Below are 18955 nucleotides of genomic sequence, written 5' to 3'. Positions count from 1 at the left end.
TTGTACTTGGAGTTCGGTACGGTAGATTTTCAATTATACTATTATATCATTTATACAATTATATCTAGGGTAAGTCTTGTAAGATTATCCATCGGCGTTTTAAAATGTTAGTGACGTACTTTTACCCTTGGCAAAATTTCTTAAAAGTTTTACACCTAGCAAAACATTCGAAAAACATGATTTAGCTGTTAAGTGGGCCTCGTTAGCGTAAGGGTGCCTTGGTTCCCACTAACCAGCACCAAAACCCTTTAAGAGTATAGCCATCGAAGCTAAAAGGAAAGACTCGCCTTAAGAAACAAAAAAATTGAATTATAAATGAACGAAAAAGCTACAAATTGCTAAAAAACTCTTTTTAAGGATTCAGGAACCAATCTTGTGGGTTCGATTTAGATCCACAATAACGCAAGTTTAGAGTAACCAAGAATGTGTTCATGATGAAAAATTCTTAATTTTTGCCTCTCTCGAAATGCACCTGAACCCTTAATAACTTCTCTGTTATAAAAACTTTACAAAAATAAGCTACAAATAAATATAAAAGCAATTTTTTTGTCAATGTAACACTTCAAATGAGCCATAAATTTATGACAAAATCTCAAACTAAAACGTCGCAAACTTGAAAAAATGATTTATTTTTCCCTCTGAAGATCTCACTTTTATCGGCGCTTTTTTTCGGCCAAATTTCTTTGATGAATTTTTGTAATAGTTTGTCTTTGAAAGTTTTATATACTGTCCAACGCGAGAATTAATTGAGAAGATGAGAGTTTTTGTGGTTGTTTTTATCGAAGTTAATTTGTTACATCTGTGTTATTCTTCACCCACTTAATAACAGCTCGCTTCAAGCGAGAAAACTATAAATTACTGCTCTCTAAATTCATTGTGTGTCACTTTTTGTCTTTGCTGTGAATTTTTGTACAAGTCAAAATGAATTTTACACAGACAATTTACGACTTCTCAAAGCCGGGCAAACAAATTCACAGGTTTTTGACTAGATTCATATTTGAGAAAATTCGTTTGGATATCAGAGAAGAATTTGAACTCTAAAAATAAAAGCGAAAATTTTATTTTATGCGAATATTTTTATGGCTACAAAGTGGTGTAGATGCAGTTGGGATTAGTTAGGTTTATTATCTTCGCGACTTGCTGGTAAGTGTTTCTACATTTGTCAAATTTGAAAAAAAATTGTTGACGATATTTCTTGTGGCTGCTAAAAAATTTCAATGCGTCGATTTCAACTACGCGTCACATATATTCCACTCTGCAACAATTTTCAGTTCTTCCACTAAAACCACCAGGGTTGTCACTTCTTAGGTTGCATACAAGAATCATATATGACGTCATGCAAATCTTAACGTATTTCGTAGTAGGTTGATTGATTTGTTTCAGTGTTATTAAACTAAAATATTCCTGCATTTTGGGAAAAATTTTGAATTTTAGTATGATCTTTGCATGACTGCAACGAAATGATACAAATCATACATGACCTTGTATGAAACCAAGGAAAGTTGTATGATGAAACGAAATTGGCCAACTTTGTTAAGCCAAAACAAAAAAATTCTAGCCAACAAAATTCTAGTCTTTCATATCAGAAATATCAGTTAGTTAAGGCAGTTAAATATAAATGGTTCTCTTCAGATATTTCTTTCGAAACAGTTTATTGAAAAAAAATTGCTTTACTGTGTTTGGTTGTTTCTACGTAAAGCTGTGGACGAAAGGGATTCCGTTGAGTTCAAGTCAATTTTAGATTAGAATCGCCATCCTTCATATTATCTAAGCTCATTTTTTTGGCCTGATTATTTATTCAGAACTTATTCAAAACTATCTCAGAACTATCTTATTTCTCTAAACTGTAGAACTGCCAACGTAGCTGCGTAAAGACCATTTTTTGTAGCCTTTGAGGGTCTCATTTTGAGAAATTCCACTTAAATTAAAACTATTTATCAAGTTAGAAAAATTTTGAAGTTGTTTTGACGCTGAAAACGAATCAGCTTTGCTTACAACGTATTCCCAAATCAGATATTTGTTAGCACTTTGGTACAGAATATTAAGGTCACTAAATATTAAGGTTCACATATTCACATAATTGGTTCACAAATTTGTTTATAACCAAATTAAGTTCAAATTGACATTACACTGGATATAATGCTCTTGCTGTTCCTACGTTTTAAAAAGTTATGTAATACTTTTTATGTATTAAATAACTCTGACTGAATAATAAAATTTATGCGTTCCAGGTATTTGGTCGATGGATGTAGTGCCCCAGATGCCCCCTCCAACTTAAGCCACGTGGCATTTGGCTCATTCAGGGTCAACATCACGTGGGATGACGTCACCACTTCACCAGTACCAGACTCTTACCAAGTGAAGGACTCATCGGGCACTACACGTTAGTTCACTGATGTTTCACTCTTTTCTATACTTTCACATTTTCCTGTGGGATTTTGGTCAAACACACGGAATTATGTTCAATTTGCACAAAAAGTTGATTATTCAAAATGGACTTTAAAGCAGTCAACAGTTGTATGTTATAACCACTCTATTTGCTGGACAATTTTTGGAGCCAATACGTTGGAATTGGCGCTTTGCTTATGCAATCATCTTGTGTTTATATATATACTTTTTTGTTTTGAGGCATATATTTAATTTATCATTTTTTTTTCACTGTAGTTGTATGTCGAGGTCTAACATGGGTAATAATCTAGAATTTCCCTGATCCGGGTTTTGTATAACATGGTTTTACTAAACAGATTCTGGAATAACTACAAACTATTTCGAGTGGCCATCGACTCTAGTGGCGTCTACAGAGTACAAATTCGATGTTAGAAGTGTCTACAACTGCCCATCAAACTCATCCGATCTCTTCTCTGACTGGGTGGAAGTTACAACTTACACAGGACCTGAACAACCAGACATTCAACAGTCCGATTACACTTCCACTTCCATCGAGGTGGATGTGGTGGATTCAAACCAATATGACACTTTGAGGTATAAAAATGTTGGGATGGAAATTCTATTGGTGTTCCTGGGTTCATCAAATAAAGCTGCCATCGCTTCCTTAGTTGACAGTTTGACTCATGAAAACATCGTTGGTCGACTTATGAAACCGCTTTTTGTCGAAATTACTTGTGGTCTCGGCCATGTAATTGAGGTATGAAAGAGACTCCCACCTCGACTTTATTTGTTTTTTATTGTCATATGGTCGACCTCTCAATCTGGGCTTCCAAGTTGAGGTTCCAAACCGAAGCAACTTTTGATCAGATCGCCGGGTAGCGGGCATCTGAGCACTGTGCGGTCGAATTATATACACAGTAAAAAATCCTTTAGCACACTCAAGTGTGGACAAAGGACTGCAACTTGTCTGATCAGATGTTTTTCTGTCGTTGACAGTCTAATTATAAGGATGAATCCGTTTCGGACGCATGAATACGGATCAGATACCTCCTCAAATACACAAATGTCTGATCATATTAGGTTCAAGCGCAAGAAAATCAAATTCACGCAGAGACAGTGAAGAAGGCACGAATATCTGATGATAGGTTAATTCACCCTAGAACCTCAACATTATTTAACAGGAGAAACAGACAGAGTAAATATAATTTAAGCGGAAAGACAATTGTGATTTAAATTGAGTTTTTCAATTCAATTTGACGCAATTTTTAAAAAGAAACACAAGATTTTGCGCAAATAACAACTGAAATCTATTTTCCACTCAGCTCTTTTTTCCGCTCTTTTTCCAGTTTTGGTACGCCAGTTTTGGCCGAACGATATCTTTCCATTCAAATCTGAATCAGCCTTCTAAGAAGAATTTTCAGCTTCTCAATTACTCGAATAAAAAATTAGGTTTATATTTTATAAAATTTGAAGACTGATCAGAATTCTCAAAGACTAAAAAATTGAAATAAAAAAATCAAAAATAAATGAAAATTTTTTTGAAATATGCGTCTGAACATCAAAATTTATTTATTTTTTCGAAAAATTGTATATTGTAAGATCAAGCTGTGATTTAATTTTAGACCATTTTTCTACACGAATTATTCTTAACTGAAATTACTTGTGGTCTCAACCATGTAATTCAGCTATGAAAGAGACTCCCACTTCCAATTTTTTTCTCATAATGGTTCACCTCTCAACTTGGGTTCCCAAGTTCTGGTTCTAGACCGAAACAACTTTTGATCAGATTGCCAGTGAGCGCGCTTAATAGCTTTGTGCGGTCAAATTACATACACTGTAAAAAATCTTTTACGAAACTTACGGGTAGACAAAGTTCTACAAATGGGCTGGTCAGAGGAGAGGTACTTTGGTTGTGGACAGTCTCATCAGAAGCATGAATCCGTTTCTGACTCATGAATTTGTATCAGATAGCTCCTCAATTGCACAAACTTCTGATCATAATAGATTCAAGCGCAAGAAAATCAAACTCACGCAGAGTGCATTCCTATCATAGGATATTTCAGCCTAGTACCTCATCCCTAATTAATATGAGAATTAGGTGGAGTAAAAATAATTCAAGTGAACAGTCAAATATGCTTACAATTGAGTTTTCAATTCGAATTGACGCAATTTTTAAAAAGAAACACAAGATTTTACGCCAATTAACTAAGAAGGAGAGCAGACAACTCCCAAAATTAACAAAATTAATCTGTTTTTCGCTCAGCTCTTTTTTTCCGATCAATTTCCTGTTTCCTTTAGCCAATTTTGGCCACACGAAATCTGAATCAATTGTTGGAGAAAAATTTTCAGCATATTTTTTTTCTCGAATAAAAATTCAGGTTTACATTTTATAAAATTTGAACACTGATCAGAGTTCTGAAAGACTTAAAATAATGAAATGGAGAAAAAATTTTTGAAATATGTTTCTGAACATCAGATTCTCTTTTTTGTTTCGAACATTTCTATATTGGTAAAATCAAGATGTGATTTAAATTTAGACCCCTTTTTTATACGCAATTATTTGTTAGAATCCCGCAGAATTCATTTTGATTATTATGCGGACCTCGTAGACCCTGTTTTAGCAATGCAAACATCCTTTTAGGCGTGAAACCCAGACTCACCCCATAATCAAGCTCATTAAAAATTGCATCAAAACTTAGAGAGACAAATTTAAAATTTGATTTCGTGAAGATTAACTGAAGCTCACCAATTTCATAGGTTTATTTAGTCAAACCGTCTTAATAACTTCAAAATTTTGTCTTACACCCCTTTTTGTAGTTTTCTTGGATGATTATTTCCCGCATTTTTTAAAAAAAAAAATCTTGCAAAACTTGAATTTTTAATTCTACATTTTAGAATTTTTCTATAAACAAATTGTTTGTGGCTATCAAAAACAAATGCAGAGAGAAAATTTTTCAAGAAATTTTTATTGAACTCCTCTCAATTAAAAATGAATTTGGGCTATATGTTTATGGAATCTCCTTCGGTTTTTGAAAACTCATTAAAGTTCCCGATGTAAGCTTTAGGTGTTTACGATTGATAAAATTTTTGGGCTAATTTTTGGGCTAACTGTTTATGGAATCTGCTTTGGTTTTCGAAAACTCATTAAAATTCTCGCAGTAGACATTAGGTGTATACGATTGATAAAGTTCAGTTATGAACAGAAGAAAGCGCATAGATGTCTTAAAACTCTTGTTTTCACAAATGTCCCAATCACAATTGATTTTGATTTAAAATGTCTAGGTGTATTTAAAACAGCTATCAATTGGTTGCCATCCAGTAGAAAACAAAAAAAAACAAAAGCAGAAAAATGAACTTCGAATGAAGCGAAACAAGTCTGCTAAGCAAAGAATGAATGTCCCCATTACAATGGCGATGGGTTGAAATTACCCGGGTTAACATAATTGAAATCGTGAAAAAGCCGTTTTCAGAATTTTCTGTAAACTGAATTGCAACTAAAACTGTCTTAAGGCATATTTCTTTGCTTATATTAAAAGTTTCAAATTGGATTTTCAAGAAAGTTTTTGAGCACAATAATGCGAAAATGTCAATAAAACCGATTGCCTCTATCAGCACAAGTTCTATAAATGAATGATGCTTTATTTAAATTTCCTTGGGGAGGGGGGTGTTCATAATCAAAATCTGCAGCTTGTGATCAAGAATAAACGCTTTACTTGAAGGAACATATATAAAAAAGTTTAAAAAAGCATTTTGTTTACAACTTGCTCTCACTTAGCTCTCACAGGAATTAATGTATGCAAGCATCTATGGAAACACCCCTAGTCGATTTAGGATGTTAACCTTGCAAGAATCTTGCAAGATCTTGCAAGCTTAACATCCTCTTGCAAGATCTTGCAAGATTAACAGTATTTTGCAAGAATCTTTCAAGATCTTGCAAGATTAACATCCTGACTCGACTAGGGACTATTGTTTTCAGCTGTTTTCATTATATAGAGAGACGTATCTTGTCGCCTGCTTAGCATTCTTCAATTCGATCTAGAAAATTTTTGAATTTTTTTACCCATTAATTTTGTAGAACTTGCTCATACTTAACTTGCTTCGCTGGAAATAATGTTGATTTCAGTAATTTTCATTATTCAAATCGAATATCTTGAGCCCCGCCTTAAAATCTCAAATCTATCCTCAAATTCTTTCGTCTTCGCAAATGAAAGTTTTACGTGGAACTTGCTGTGAAATAAATTGTTGCGGGTAGGAATTAAGCTAACGTCTCTAAAAAACAATTGTTTTTACCCTTTTTTGAAAAATAAATAGCGAAATATTTTTCTTCTGTCTTGAGTTTGTCCAATTTAACAACAGAACTTTTGAGATTTTTAATTTTTGTCGAATTCAAAACAAGCTGGTTTCAAGCTGCTTTATTATCAGTAAATTTTTAAAGGCTGTAATCTAAAGACCGCAAAAGTAAATTTAAGGCTAAATTCAATTCATCACAATTCTGGATGTGATAATTGTGTTAGCATAAGTCTTAAAGTTGGTTATAGATAGCTACCGTAATTTGTGAAGAACAATCGATCTTTTTTTCATTGTGTTAAAAGTGATTACATAAATTTCTGCCAGAATTTTCCATAAGTTGAATTATATATCACAAGATTTTGTGCAAAAAATCTAGAAGAGCCCGCAAGATAACGGCTCTTGTTTGACTAGGTTTACCGTGATGGCTAAAGTTTATACATTAAACAACCGTCAATTTGTCATCAGTTTGAAGTGACGGAAGCTTATGATTTCTGCTAAAGGTTTTACTCACAGAGACCATTTAGGGAAAAATGAGGCGAAGTGAGGCGAAATTTTCCTTTCGCAGGTTGTTCGTGGACGGTGCTGAAGTGAGTCCTTCACCTTCAGTGTGGCCAGTAGAGGTCACTGACTTGACCCCTGGCCAATCATACACTTTCTACGTCATAGGCACCAAATATGGATGGAGTGCCCAGAGTGAAAACCTCAAATGGTGTACAAGTTAGTATAAGTCCAATAAGTTGCCCCGTCTAATGTTTTTGGATGAGCTTGGCGAGCCACCAACCTTTAATTAATAAAGCGTTAATTTGAAGCGAATTAAAAACTTCAAAATTGATTTAGAAAAATAATATTTGCAAATATTTGCAAACTAGTTTTGCAAATTTTTGGAAAATTTCATATTAAATTGCGGACAATGTCATAACTTTGCCATTAATTCGCAACCAATGATTTGAGAGTTGCAATTTTGTTGCGAATTAATGGCAAAGTTATGACATTGTTCGCAATTTAATATGAAATTTTCCAAAAAATTGCGAAACTAGTTTGCAAATATTTGCAAATATAATACATTATTTTCCAAAGTTTCTCAATCAATTTTGAAATTTTTGCAAACTTGAACTTGGATTGGAACTAGGGAAGGAAAAAAATTGTATAACCAGCAAATAGTTTAATCGTTTCTTTCTCGTCAGATCCCACACTATTATGCCTTTTTAAAGTTTGTATTAAGATAGGTTTTGTGGAATTGAACTGGGCCAAATAGTCCACGTTATTTGCCGTAAATTGTTGAAAACAATCGATATTCTTTCATTGTGCTAAAAAGGAAAAGATACGTTTCTGGAAGCTGTAAGAATTTTGCAATAAGATGGTTCTCAAATGAGTTTCATGCTGATATACCCGTTTCCGAATAATAGACCCGTTTCCGAATAATAGACCCGTTTCCGAATAATAGACCCGTTTCCGAAAGCCCATTCCAGTGTTGAATATGAATATCCCAGTTTCCGAGGCTATAATCTAACGATACCACATACTTAATAGCACATATTACCTTTCGTCGGGCTATAAAAGCCGGCATCAGTGCAGAAAAAAATGAGAGTTTGATAACATAGAGGCAAGTGGCAACCATTTCGCATTCTAAATTGAAAACAAAAACTGATTAAATGTTTTATAATTAATGCAATTTATATTAATATATTAACAACAATAAAAATAATCGAGCAGTTTCTAACGCTTTGAGTTAGGAGTTAGTAACAAGGTCAAGAGGTAAAAGATGCCAGTTTTCACAAGATAAGCTTATGAAAACAATTTTGCCAATGGATAAGCGTCTTTTCTTTTTTACAACACATCTTTATTTATTTTAGAGCCTGATGTTCCTACAAACCTTTATTCGGTGACTAGATACTTCTACGGGTTCAACGTCAAATTCGACCAACCAAGCACCGGCTTCTACACAGGGTACGCTGTAACAAGATAACTGAACAGCTACAGAGGAAACTCAATTATCATCAAAATTTTTCATTTTCGTTTCAGATATGAAGTCTGGGTAGACGCTGATTCTGTGTGGTAAGTGCCTTCAGGGATAATTCTGTTCACCATTCTTTTTTTATAAAGCTAGCAGAAATTTTTTGACAGCAATTGGAAAAATCGTCAATTTTTGTTTGGGCTTAGTAGTGTTCAGTTATCACTAGCCCACATCAACATTTTTGCCCACACCTCCCGGCGATCCGTCTGTAATATAGATTATCAAAGTTCTCCCTATAAACTAATTTGTTGTCAGCATATGTATTTCACTTTTTTCAAACTTTTGCTTAGGACGGTAAGAGGAATGAAATAAACCAATTCTCAATGGACGATTCTGTTCATCGACTTCAACAAAAACAATTATTCAATAGTTCATCACAGTCTTTTCTAAGAAAGGAAAACCACCGAGTAAAACAAAATTAGTACATAAATTTCAAAACCAGAGAAGGATCCCTACTAAGTCTGAGTATGATATTGCAAATAAAACTGGAAAAAAATGAGATTAGATTAGGTATCATATAAATCTGTTTATATGTCTAAAATATCCAATGTATAAAATAACATTTTTTTTGAAAATGTTGAAAGTAGAGAAAAGTGCACTTCAATTAGCAATATGACAGAATGAAACAAAATAGAATGCAATTGTTTCATTTTTAAAGCTGACCAAATTTTCAAAAACCAGAATATACAAACTTAAGTTAGATTTCAAAAAAAAGTTAATGCGAAGGAAACAAAAATAAACCTAAATTATAACTTTAAAAACTTGATTTGATAGAATTAGGGGAAATAACTTATACTGTGATTAACTTGTCTTTCGATTTAATTGTCACCTCGAATTAACTCCTCATCAAAAGCAAGCTAAAAAAACTGAATTTTAATTGAGAAGCTTGCTCATTGTGATGGTTGCACTCCCAATTATGACAAGTAAAGTTTTACACAGCCCAATTGGGCTCAAAAGTGGTTCAAAATCTGTGTTCGAAATTGTGTTTTGTAATTATTTTGTTGTAACTGCATATCCGATTTATTTTGAACGTTGCACTACAAAGAAGGATTATTGATGTTTGCTATAAAGTTCAATCTATCAATGCCAAAATGCACTAGGTTTGCTGCCTGGAATCGTATTCCAAGACCAGTTCAATTTGATGGGGAAACGAATCAACGGCAGAGATTTTTGTCCAAGAGTTGTTCATACAAAACTGTTTTAAGTTAAAATTATAGTGTTTTTTTTTCGTATTTGTTGCAAAATTATCATACCAGAAGCTAGAACAGTCACATTTGAAGATCAGTGTTAGTAAAATGTACCTACAAGACACAGTATAAAATTCATTTCTCAAGAGTAATTTTAAAAGGAGACAAAGTATCTTGTTATTTACGAGTCAAATCGGCTTATTTTTGATGTAGTTTTGCTCCGATTCATGATGAAAAACCGTAGTCTGTGGCCATTGTTGAGTTCCGTGCTTTTAGTTCCTTTTTAAAAAGTGAGTATGGCTTTAAGAGTAACTATAGTTGTATTTATAACTATGTCTAATAATATGACCTAAAGAGTTTCTACGACAATAGATAGTCGACAAGATGAACTTGAAAAAAAAAGTTTTTCCCCTCGAATTTGCAAGCTGATATACTACTCCCTCCAACGCAATGTAAGCTCCATAAAATTTTCAATTGTGAGCAACTTCTCTTATTTGCTGCTTGCTTCGTTCAGTCTTCTGTTTCTTTCTCCAGGAGTGAAAACGCCACTACAACTTTATACACCAAAAATTGTCTAGCTCGATAAAATAGTTAGTTAAAATAGGAGCCCGAATGATCATGAAAGTTGATTTGAGGAGATTTTTTAAGTCATTTGGAACGACGCGGGCTTGTCCATAATCTAAGGAATAAAATTTATAAAAGTTGCTTTTTAAGATTTTGAGAGCTATGCCATTTACAGTTGTTATCATTTTTTTGAAATCATAGATGAATGATTTTCCCCCACTTTTACTTTTTTATTCAAACTTGTCACTCTTGGAAAGTGTTTTTCCGAAAATTTGTAAATAGCCACGTTTAAATTTTAAATTGCAAATTTGCGTTGAAAAATTTATGTTCATGTGTCATTCCAATGTATCCTGTTATGTTTGTGCTTTTAACTCTGATGTGGTAGGTATTTTATTCGCTTGATCTTAATTACCACACTAGAGCTAAACCTATTCTATTGTAGCGACCTTAATTACGTGCTAGAATAAGTCTCAGTATATGCTCACAATGTTCTTTGCTGATTTCCAAATCTATGTGTTATTTGCTAGAAAATAAAATTGATTAGATACAAAGATAATTAGTGAAAAGACAGAAAGGATAGAGCACAATTAGGGGGTAAATCTTACTCGAAAATACGGTGGGATATCTAATCTTAATCAATAAATTGAATCCATCTTACTGCTGGATGTGAACATTACTCTAACTCTATTTTTGCTATAAAATTGGCAGACTTACAATCGCTGCTGATATTTCCCTCTTAGTTGAGGAGTAGATATTTCGCTCTTAGAGCAGAGTGAGGAAGAGAGAGAAAAAATTTTTTGGTGAAATTCAAGCGGCTTAAGTTGCGCTGGTTGAGTTGGAGAACTGATTTCCTTCAGCAGCAAGCTCTAGGCTCGTGCGTGTTTATACATGATTCAACACGACTAAAAAATCACAAGACTTATGACTAGCTCCGAATCAATTCCTAGGTCATTCGTGGAGCCGACTATTACTCGTCTTTAGTCATATATTCGTTTCAGGCTTGCTGCTGAAGAACGGCCTGGATAGCTTCAGTATCCTTCACTTAGTACGCGTATTAATAGCGGCAGTGAATCAGCCGGTATGGCCTGCTCCATAGTGTATTAAATAATACACAGCAGTATTTGGCTATGAATAATGTATTCATTCACTCAACGCAATGTACGCAGCATAGCTCTCTCTTAATATTCCGTCAGTTTAGACTAAGTCTAAAGTGTTCACAAAGTCGACGGTTAAATAATTATACTCTCTGTAGTATCGGTAATAGCGGCGGCAATTATCCAATTAGCAATACTACAGCTCACCCCGGTTTAAAGAAGAGAAAAATTGTGCTCTATCGTACAAAGTTTACATTAAGAGTATTAAGGAACAATGATAGTTTTTACAAGAAGTTGCAAAGTAGAAAGCAACATATTAAAATAAAAACACGTTAAAAGTTTACAACTTAGAGATACTGATGAGGGTTACTAGGTATAAAATTTTAAACAAATTTGCAGTTTACATATTAGTTTACAAATAGAGACTGGATAGCAAATACACCAGTTATGAGACTAATAAGATTTAAGAACCGGTTGGTGATTAAGAGTAGAAATACTAGAATATATGCTCGTTGGAGAAGTTTACAAAAGTTAAGACTATTAAGATCAATGGACAGCAATGATACTGTGCGACAAAATTAGTAGCCTTTAAATGGAAAATTTCATGAGACACATAAACAAAGTAATAGTGAAAGAGTTGGTTGGTTACAAGTACAGCAAAGACGAAAATGAGTCTTCAAATATTAATGTGAAAGGAAGTTTACAAAATCAGAAATCAATGTTAATTGTTCTTTATAAATTTTAGCGGTTTCAATTCTTTTGCAAGGCTTTGATTGGCTTCAATGAGCTCATTTGACTTCTTGATTAGAGTCTTCAGCTGGGTATCTCTAATTTCCAAGGTTTTCGAGCAAACAACCAACTTTTTTCTCATTAATTCTTTCTCGTTGTTGGTTGTTTTTGCGGAAATTTGGAGAGTGCTCAGTTGGCTCTGAAGGTCTGCCAGTGCATTCTCCGACTCCCAGAGTTGTCTCCGGAATGTGGAGTTCTCAACCACTAAATCTGTAGTGGAAATTGTTTCGGCCATATTTGCAGTGTTTTCTGGGAAGGCTGTAAGGTTTGAAAAAGGGACGTGAATCCTACAGCCTAGCGTCTTGTGAGCTACTTCATAAGACCTTTCGTTGGCATTTCTGGAGCGAAGTCTCCACAGGTTCACTGCTGGTACCAACGAAAAGTCAGGGATCACCGGTAGGGTGTCGGTGGGAACAGTGATCGTCTGGCCGGTAACTTTATTTTTAATCACTGTTTCCTCTGACAGGCACCATTGGTTACAGTCCATTGTGAGGGAATAATCCAACGACTTAACGAATTTCGGATTATTGTCTAACGGATGCATCTCTCTCATCCGTTGGTGCTCCAGCCTCTCTTCCTTCAAAGGAAAATCTCTTCCCTTGGGCAGTCCGTCGTCTATGGAACTGTGAATAGGCTGAAGAGGTGCTTGATAAGAGTTGCTTTTATGTCCAACTGTGGTTTGTTGATGTTGATGGGGCTCATGCTGTTGTCGGTATTGTTGTTGATGTTGGTGTTGATGTTGTTGTTTATGTTGTTGTTGTTGTTTGTTGAAATGACCACGTTGACGCGGATGGATTGCTCTAGGCTTCTTTGCTAGAGGTGGAAGATCACTCATCCAGTTTGTGATGGGGTCATACTGCTCCACTGGCAGTGTGGGGGTTGTGATTTGGTAGGATCTTTTCGACATCTTGTCAAACATAAATAAAAATACATTTACAAAGAAAGGTTAAAACGAAATTTAGCTGTGCTGAAAAGAAAACAATCGTACTTTCTAACGTACCAACAAAATCATACTCTTAGAGTACAGGAATACAATCACACATTACGTGCAGAATCAATTTTTGCGAAGCTCCCATCGGGGTGGAAAGAAGGAAAAGAAAAAATTGAAGGAATTGAAATGTGGAAAACAATCTCCGTTTTGAAAATCGGATTATCCTATTAACCAAAAAATTATTTGTTTAAAGCTTTGAATCAGATTGTGTCAGATTTAACTGACTAAATCGGGTTTCGGACCTCGTGGCTTCCCTCCGTGCGACGACCCGCGCAGCTGGGTTTTTCTTTGTGTTGCAGTATATACCTGCTAGTGATGAAGGGTCGTTAGATGAGGAGGAGGAGGAGGACTTCTATGAGGAGGCCAACAGAGAGGGTGATGACGAAGGAGAGAAGAATAAGAATTGGGAATTGAATGGGGTGCATTGTTTAGGAATTTTCCGACCAAACGTCGTGGGGGTTGATCTTCTTCAAACAAATGGGGCAATTTTGTTTCTCTTGGGCACAGGGATTACACACAAAATGTCCAAGGTTCTGGTGACATTTTATGTGCGGGTGAGTGGAGGAGGTGACACATTTCTTTATTTGGTTGCAGCAAAAACATCGATAATAAAAACTAAGGGATATCGTATAAATGTGGCGGAGGCAAAGGGGGCAGTTTGGTTGGGAGGAGTGTTTTAGTAAGTTAGTTCTGCAATCAGTGCAAACTAGGTGAGGGGGTTGGTCTCCGTCGGAAGGGTGCAATTTTTTCCAGCATGAAGTAATTCTTAAACAAATGGGACATTCATCACGATATTCGACAATGGGGGGGGCGTGATGAGTTCTGGAGGGGAAAAACTATTCGAAAGGATAAACAATTTCCCATTTCAAAAATCTCGAGATGGATAAATAGTTTCGTTATTGAAGTTGTTTGGGGGATTTAATTGATCTAATTTCAATAAGAGCGATTTTTCGATTTTCAAAAAGAAATTCCAATGGGGTGAAAGAGGGGTTAGGATTTTCGTTAAACTTTGTTGGGTATCAATATTAACATAAAAAATTATTAAGGAAGGGGAGGTATAGTTGTCAGTCTCTATAAAGGAACGTTTAATGTCAGTTATTCTGACTAAATGCTGGTTTAGGTGAAAGATCATAATTAAATTATTTTATTGGTTTCTGTTGAGATATTTCTAGCACATTTGGATTCGTTTTCGAGTAGGTAAAGGAAATAGTTCCAGTAAACTGAAGTGGGGTAGACTGAGAGGGTTGATTTTTTCTGGGTTGTGACGTTCTTCAGGTTTACTAAAATAAATGCTTGAAGGGAAGGTTCAGTTTCGAAGGTTTTCACGAAACTACAAATTTCAACTAATTCTTGGTTTAAAAGGAAAAACATGATTTAAAATAAGCAAAGAGGGTACTTAATTGTTAATTCAGCGTTTGAATAAAAAGATAAGAATAGGGCTATTTCGAGTATCTGGGGGTGACTAATTTTTAAATTTATATAGTGATTTAAAATACTGTGGGGTTGTCGAATGTAAATTATGAAGGAGTAATGGGTGGTGGATAATCCAAGGATAATATATTTTATGTTATTTAATTTAAGGGTAAGGGATCTATTCTGTATGTTAATCATTACCAGTTGGAGATATCAATGGGGATCTCATCTAAATTTTGCTCTGAAAGCATCAAAAAAAGTTCCAATAGGGGGAAAAAGCTGGTATTGTTATCGAACCTTCGTCCCAAGAGTCTACAAAATCAAACAAAACTTCTAGAGTGGGGGTTACTTGATAGGGAAAATGGATAGTAAAAGATCGATTAATCTGATAAGGTCTTACTAAACTGCCTTGATAGTAAAAGTACATTCCAAAACGATAATTTCGTGCTGATAGATTCCGAAGTGTTTGCAATGTACTTGTGAATACGTTTGAATCTCTGAAACGTTTAAGAAATAAGGCAAAATTTGTTAAAACGTATAAAATAGACAATAAATTAATCAGTTCCCGAAGGGACTACTGAGGATCGGGGTGCCTTATTTTATAGAAGAAAGTGGATGTTGCTTCCTAAATCGAGTAGACCATATTCACAATCAAGTAAAAATTCCTTAAGAGTATAAAATTTTTCGTGGTCTGAATAAATTAATATGTCTACTAAGTCAGAAAATTTTGGTGCGCTAACTTTTAAATGCACTAAATTTTCATAAGCAGGTGTAAAAGAGTAATATATATGTCCATAAAATTCGTGAAACTTAATAAAAAAAACCTTTAGGGTACTCGGATACAAAAAGATCATTAAAGTTTTGCATCTCAATTCATAATGCTGAAACAGTTAAGTTAGACTATTAAGAGTTGATTAAGTGTGATAAATTAAGTATAAAAAGACAAATTGGATGACTGAATTATGGGGGAGCAATTGCATTTACTTCTTGCTCAGTAGGAACTTTAGGGTAAAGATGTGGTATTTCTGGCATAAGAGGTGATGCCACTTCAGGGGCAGTCAGTGGTGACAATTCAATTTGACTGTTGTCGTGATAGATGTTATTATCTGGTGTATGCTTGAGGTTTCGACTTCTGTTTGGTTCATTGCTTGTATTGTTATCAGAGTTTTCATCATCTTTAGGTGTTTGATAAATTGATGTTACAATGGAAAGTAGAAACAAATTGTACGAGGCTCCTAGTAATGTTTTCCAAAAACCAATAGTGTTTTTCGACAGTTTTTGTATCTCGAAAGCTCTTAAAATAAAAATTACGACATCGATCAAGAACTTGATCAACATGAAACATGCAAATAAAATTCCGGCTCTTTCTATGTAATAGCCAATTTCTCCAAAAGTACTCTTAAAGTGATCAAGGAAAAAAGATGGTGACAACATTGAATCTAAGTATAGTCGATTATTGAGGCCTGCGGCGCGATAGATATCGCGTTGACTATTGTCTACATGTGCGTTTTGAAGCACTGTTCGAGAAATCTTTTTCAAAACTGAATTAGATGCAGATTTGTGTAAAATTGTTCTCCAAAAATCTTTCAACTGGTTTACAGTGTAAATAGCTGCACGACGAGAATCATAGTCTGGGATTTTTTGAATATAACCAATTTGTTGTGGAGCAAAAACAGCGGGCGGTTTAAAAGGAACTGGCGCCGGCATCAACTGATACCAAGAATTATTATTATCTAAATCAAGTTGAAACAAATTTTTGAAAGTATCTGTACAGTCTATTTCATTTGCAAATGGAAATGTTTAGCGCGTAATAGGATTAACAAACATAGTTTTTCCGTCATAAAAGATCGGAATACGGTCGTAACAGCGATCAAGTACTTTAAGCGGTGAAATTTTCTTTGAACACGGATATAGAAAACCTATAACACCTTCAATTTCTAAAAACATTGAACGATTTCCGGTTAACATATATCCGGCCAATCTATTGTTTTCGTAAGACAATGCATTGATCATTTGGATTTGAGTGCGTCTGAGCTCGCACATATTTTGTAAAATAATGAAATCAGACTGTTCCAAATCACGATAGACCTTATACATCATGAAATTAATTTTCATACGCATATGAGCATCATAATCGATAGTGTCTTTTCCAACGTTTTCAAGAATTTTTTTATGATTTCCAAAATGTTGGCTACCAACTAGCTCGTTTTTAGGTGTCTCGTAAAAACCGTTCACCCTGATTTTGTTGTCGGTGCCGACTTGCATTTTGTAATAATTAACACTATTTTTCGAAATTACGGTTTTTCCCGTATTCATATCAAATCCGCCTGTGAAGGAAACAAATAAATCATCAAAGTTTGTAATAAACAAAGGAGTAGGCTTTCCACAAATATAAGTTCGTTCGTTATTTATCCTCAGTTTTATGTCTCGCGTGTGGTCTATTTTCATGTTGTTTTGCAAACGATAAACATCATTTTGCATGTCGTGCGTACTTATGATGTAGTATTGTGGTGGATCTGGTTCGTTTGTGAACTTTATCATTTTTGCGACTTGAGTGAAAAGTTTTGTAACAATGCAATTTTCTGGCACATCCCATGAGTAAGCGAAGGGGTCTAGTGATGTTGTTTCACAACCTCCTTCCTTTAGTTCGCATGGAAGTTTTAATCCTAATGGGGTAAAAACTGATTTTGTTTCCTGATCAACTTCGAGTTCAACTCTTTGCATTTGTGTTTCAAAGGAAAAAAGTTTCACTTCTCCTGACGCAGAGCAATCTGTGTTATCTTCAAGTAGTCGTCCTCATTTAGACCACCGTGTGTGTATTGATGTTTTAAAACTTCATTTGAAATGTCTAACTTATAAGTTCTATCGTACTCTGTTATTGCAATTTTTCCTGTTTTGTTTGCACGTCTGCGTTCTTCTGGCGTTACTATGACGTCAGTTGTAAGAGAAATTTGGTCATATGCTAAGGAAGAGTGCGATAAAAATCCACAGTGCCATCTTAAAGCTTGCGATTTTACTCGACACATCACTGCCTCTACTTTTGTTCTGTATGATCTTTGATACAGTGTCACCGTTGCAGGTGCAACTTTAATATTTTCCGGTTTAATGTTGCATTGGGCTACTTGATTTAAAGCATACATTTTGCTTTCTTTCATTTTTGAACAGTCATAATGAACAACTTTTAACGTAGGGGAGATGTCATCCAACTCATTTCTAACTGAGGGTCTACAAAAAGATACAACAGTAAAGACAAACAAAACAGTTAAATATTTATAAAGGAAGTTATTGTTTTTCATAATAACTTTATTTTATTAGTGATTGACTGAGTTTTTGGTTTTTTTTTTAGTCTCAGAAAGCTAGGAGTAAGTCTGGAAGAAGTAGGAGAAAAGGTCTCGGAAGTTAATTTTCCGATGATTTGAACCTTTAAAAAAAATATATAAGGTAAGATTTAAGTAAATCCCGCTTGATAGCGAGTAGTAAGTTTTTTCAATCGTCCCGAAATTCGACGATCGAGTCGAGATGAACGTTGATCATCCGAGGGAGTTGGGTTTGCCTCGGGTGATTGTACACGGGTTTGGGTTCTAACAGGGCTGACTCTAATGTCAGGTGGATCTGCAAAACGAATACGTGTTTCGGGATATGGGGTAGAACTTCTATTTCTACTACGACTACGGTTATCAGGTGTTTGTGTGTTATCTACAAACGTAGTTGAAAAACCTTCTTGAAATCCTGAATCAGGTTTTGTTATTGTGGTATTGTTATCTTCAAATGTTTTTTCATGATTATTTTCATTTTGTATGTTATCCGAATTACTTGTAAAATTGTCTACTGGGAGAAATTCAGTTTCAGTATAGGGTTGTTGAAAGGAAAATTTATCCACTGGCTTATTAAGTTTTTCAACTTGTTTATTCATTAAATTTTTGTAGAATGGTTGGAAGTTTTCATTCCTTAAACCATAGTCAACAACTAATTCTGAAATTGCGTTTTCGATTGGGAAGTACTCAATTAGATGGTTTCTATGGGCAACTTTTTTGACAGTTTTGTTTGAAACAAGTTCTATTTCGTAATTTACATTTGTCAATTTTTTTGTGACTTCATACGGTCCTGATCTTAGTTCATGTAACTTTTTGGATTTTCCGTCCTCGAATGAGTGGTTTTCCATTAACACTAGTTGTCCTACATCTAAAGGCTTACCTAGTTTATGTTTGTTTCTGTTTTGATGTGC

General features: G+C 34.7%; 1 protein-coding gene across 1 annotated transcript in view; it reads left to right on the top strand.

Annotated features, from left to right (window-relative positions):
* The first annotated feature begins 934 nt into the window (after positions 1-934).
* The window catches only part of LOC142345124 (uncharacterized), a 59142-nt gene continuing 41121 nt past the window's right edge, over positions 935-18955 (top strand). The window contains exons 1-6 of the mRNA XM_075397211.1: positions 935-1143; positions 2232-2383; positions 2745-2982; positions 7244-7395; positions 8532-8625; positions 8701-8733. Coding sequence (XP_075253326.1) covers positions 1100-1143; positions 2232-2383; positions 2745-2982; positions 7244-7395; positions 8532-8625; positions 8701-8733 — 713 coding nt within the window. The 5' untranslated portion in view covers positions 935-1099. The remainder of the gene's footprint in view (positions 1144-2231; positions 2384-2744; positions 2983-7243; positions 7396-8531; positions 8626-8700; positions 8734-18955) is intronic.

Source organism: Convolutriloba macropyga, chromosome 8, assembly GCF_964194025.1.
Source record: "Convolutriloba macropyga chromosome 8, txConMacr16.3, whole genome shotgun sequence".
NCBI classification, from domain to species: domain Eukaryota; kingdom Metazoa; phylum Xenacoelomorpha; order Acoela; family Convolutidae; genus Convolutriloba; species Convolutriloba macropyga.
This window is presented reverse-complemented; position numbering and strand designations above follow the sequence as displayed.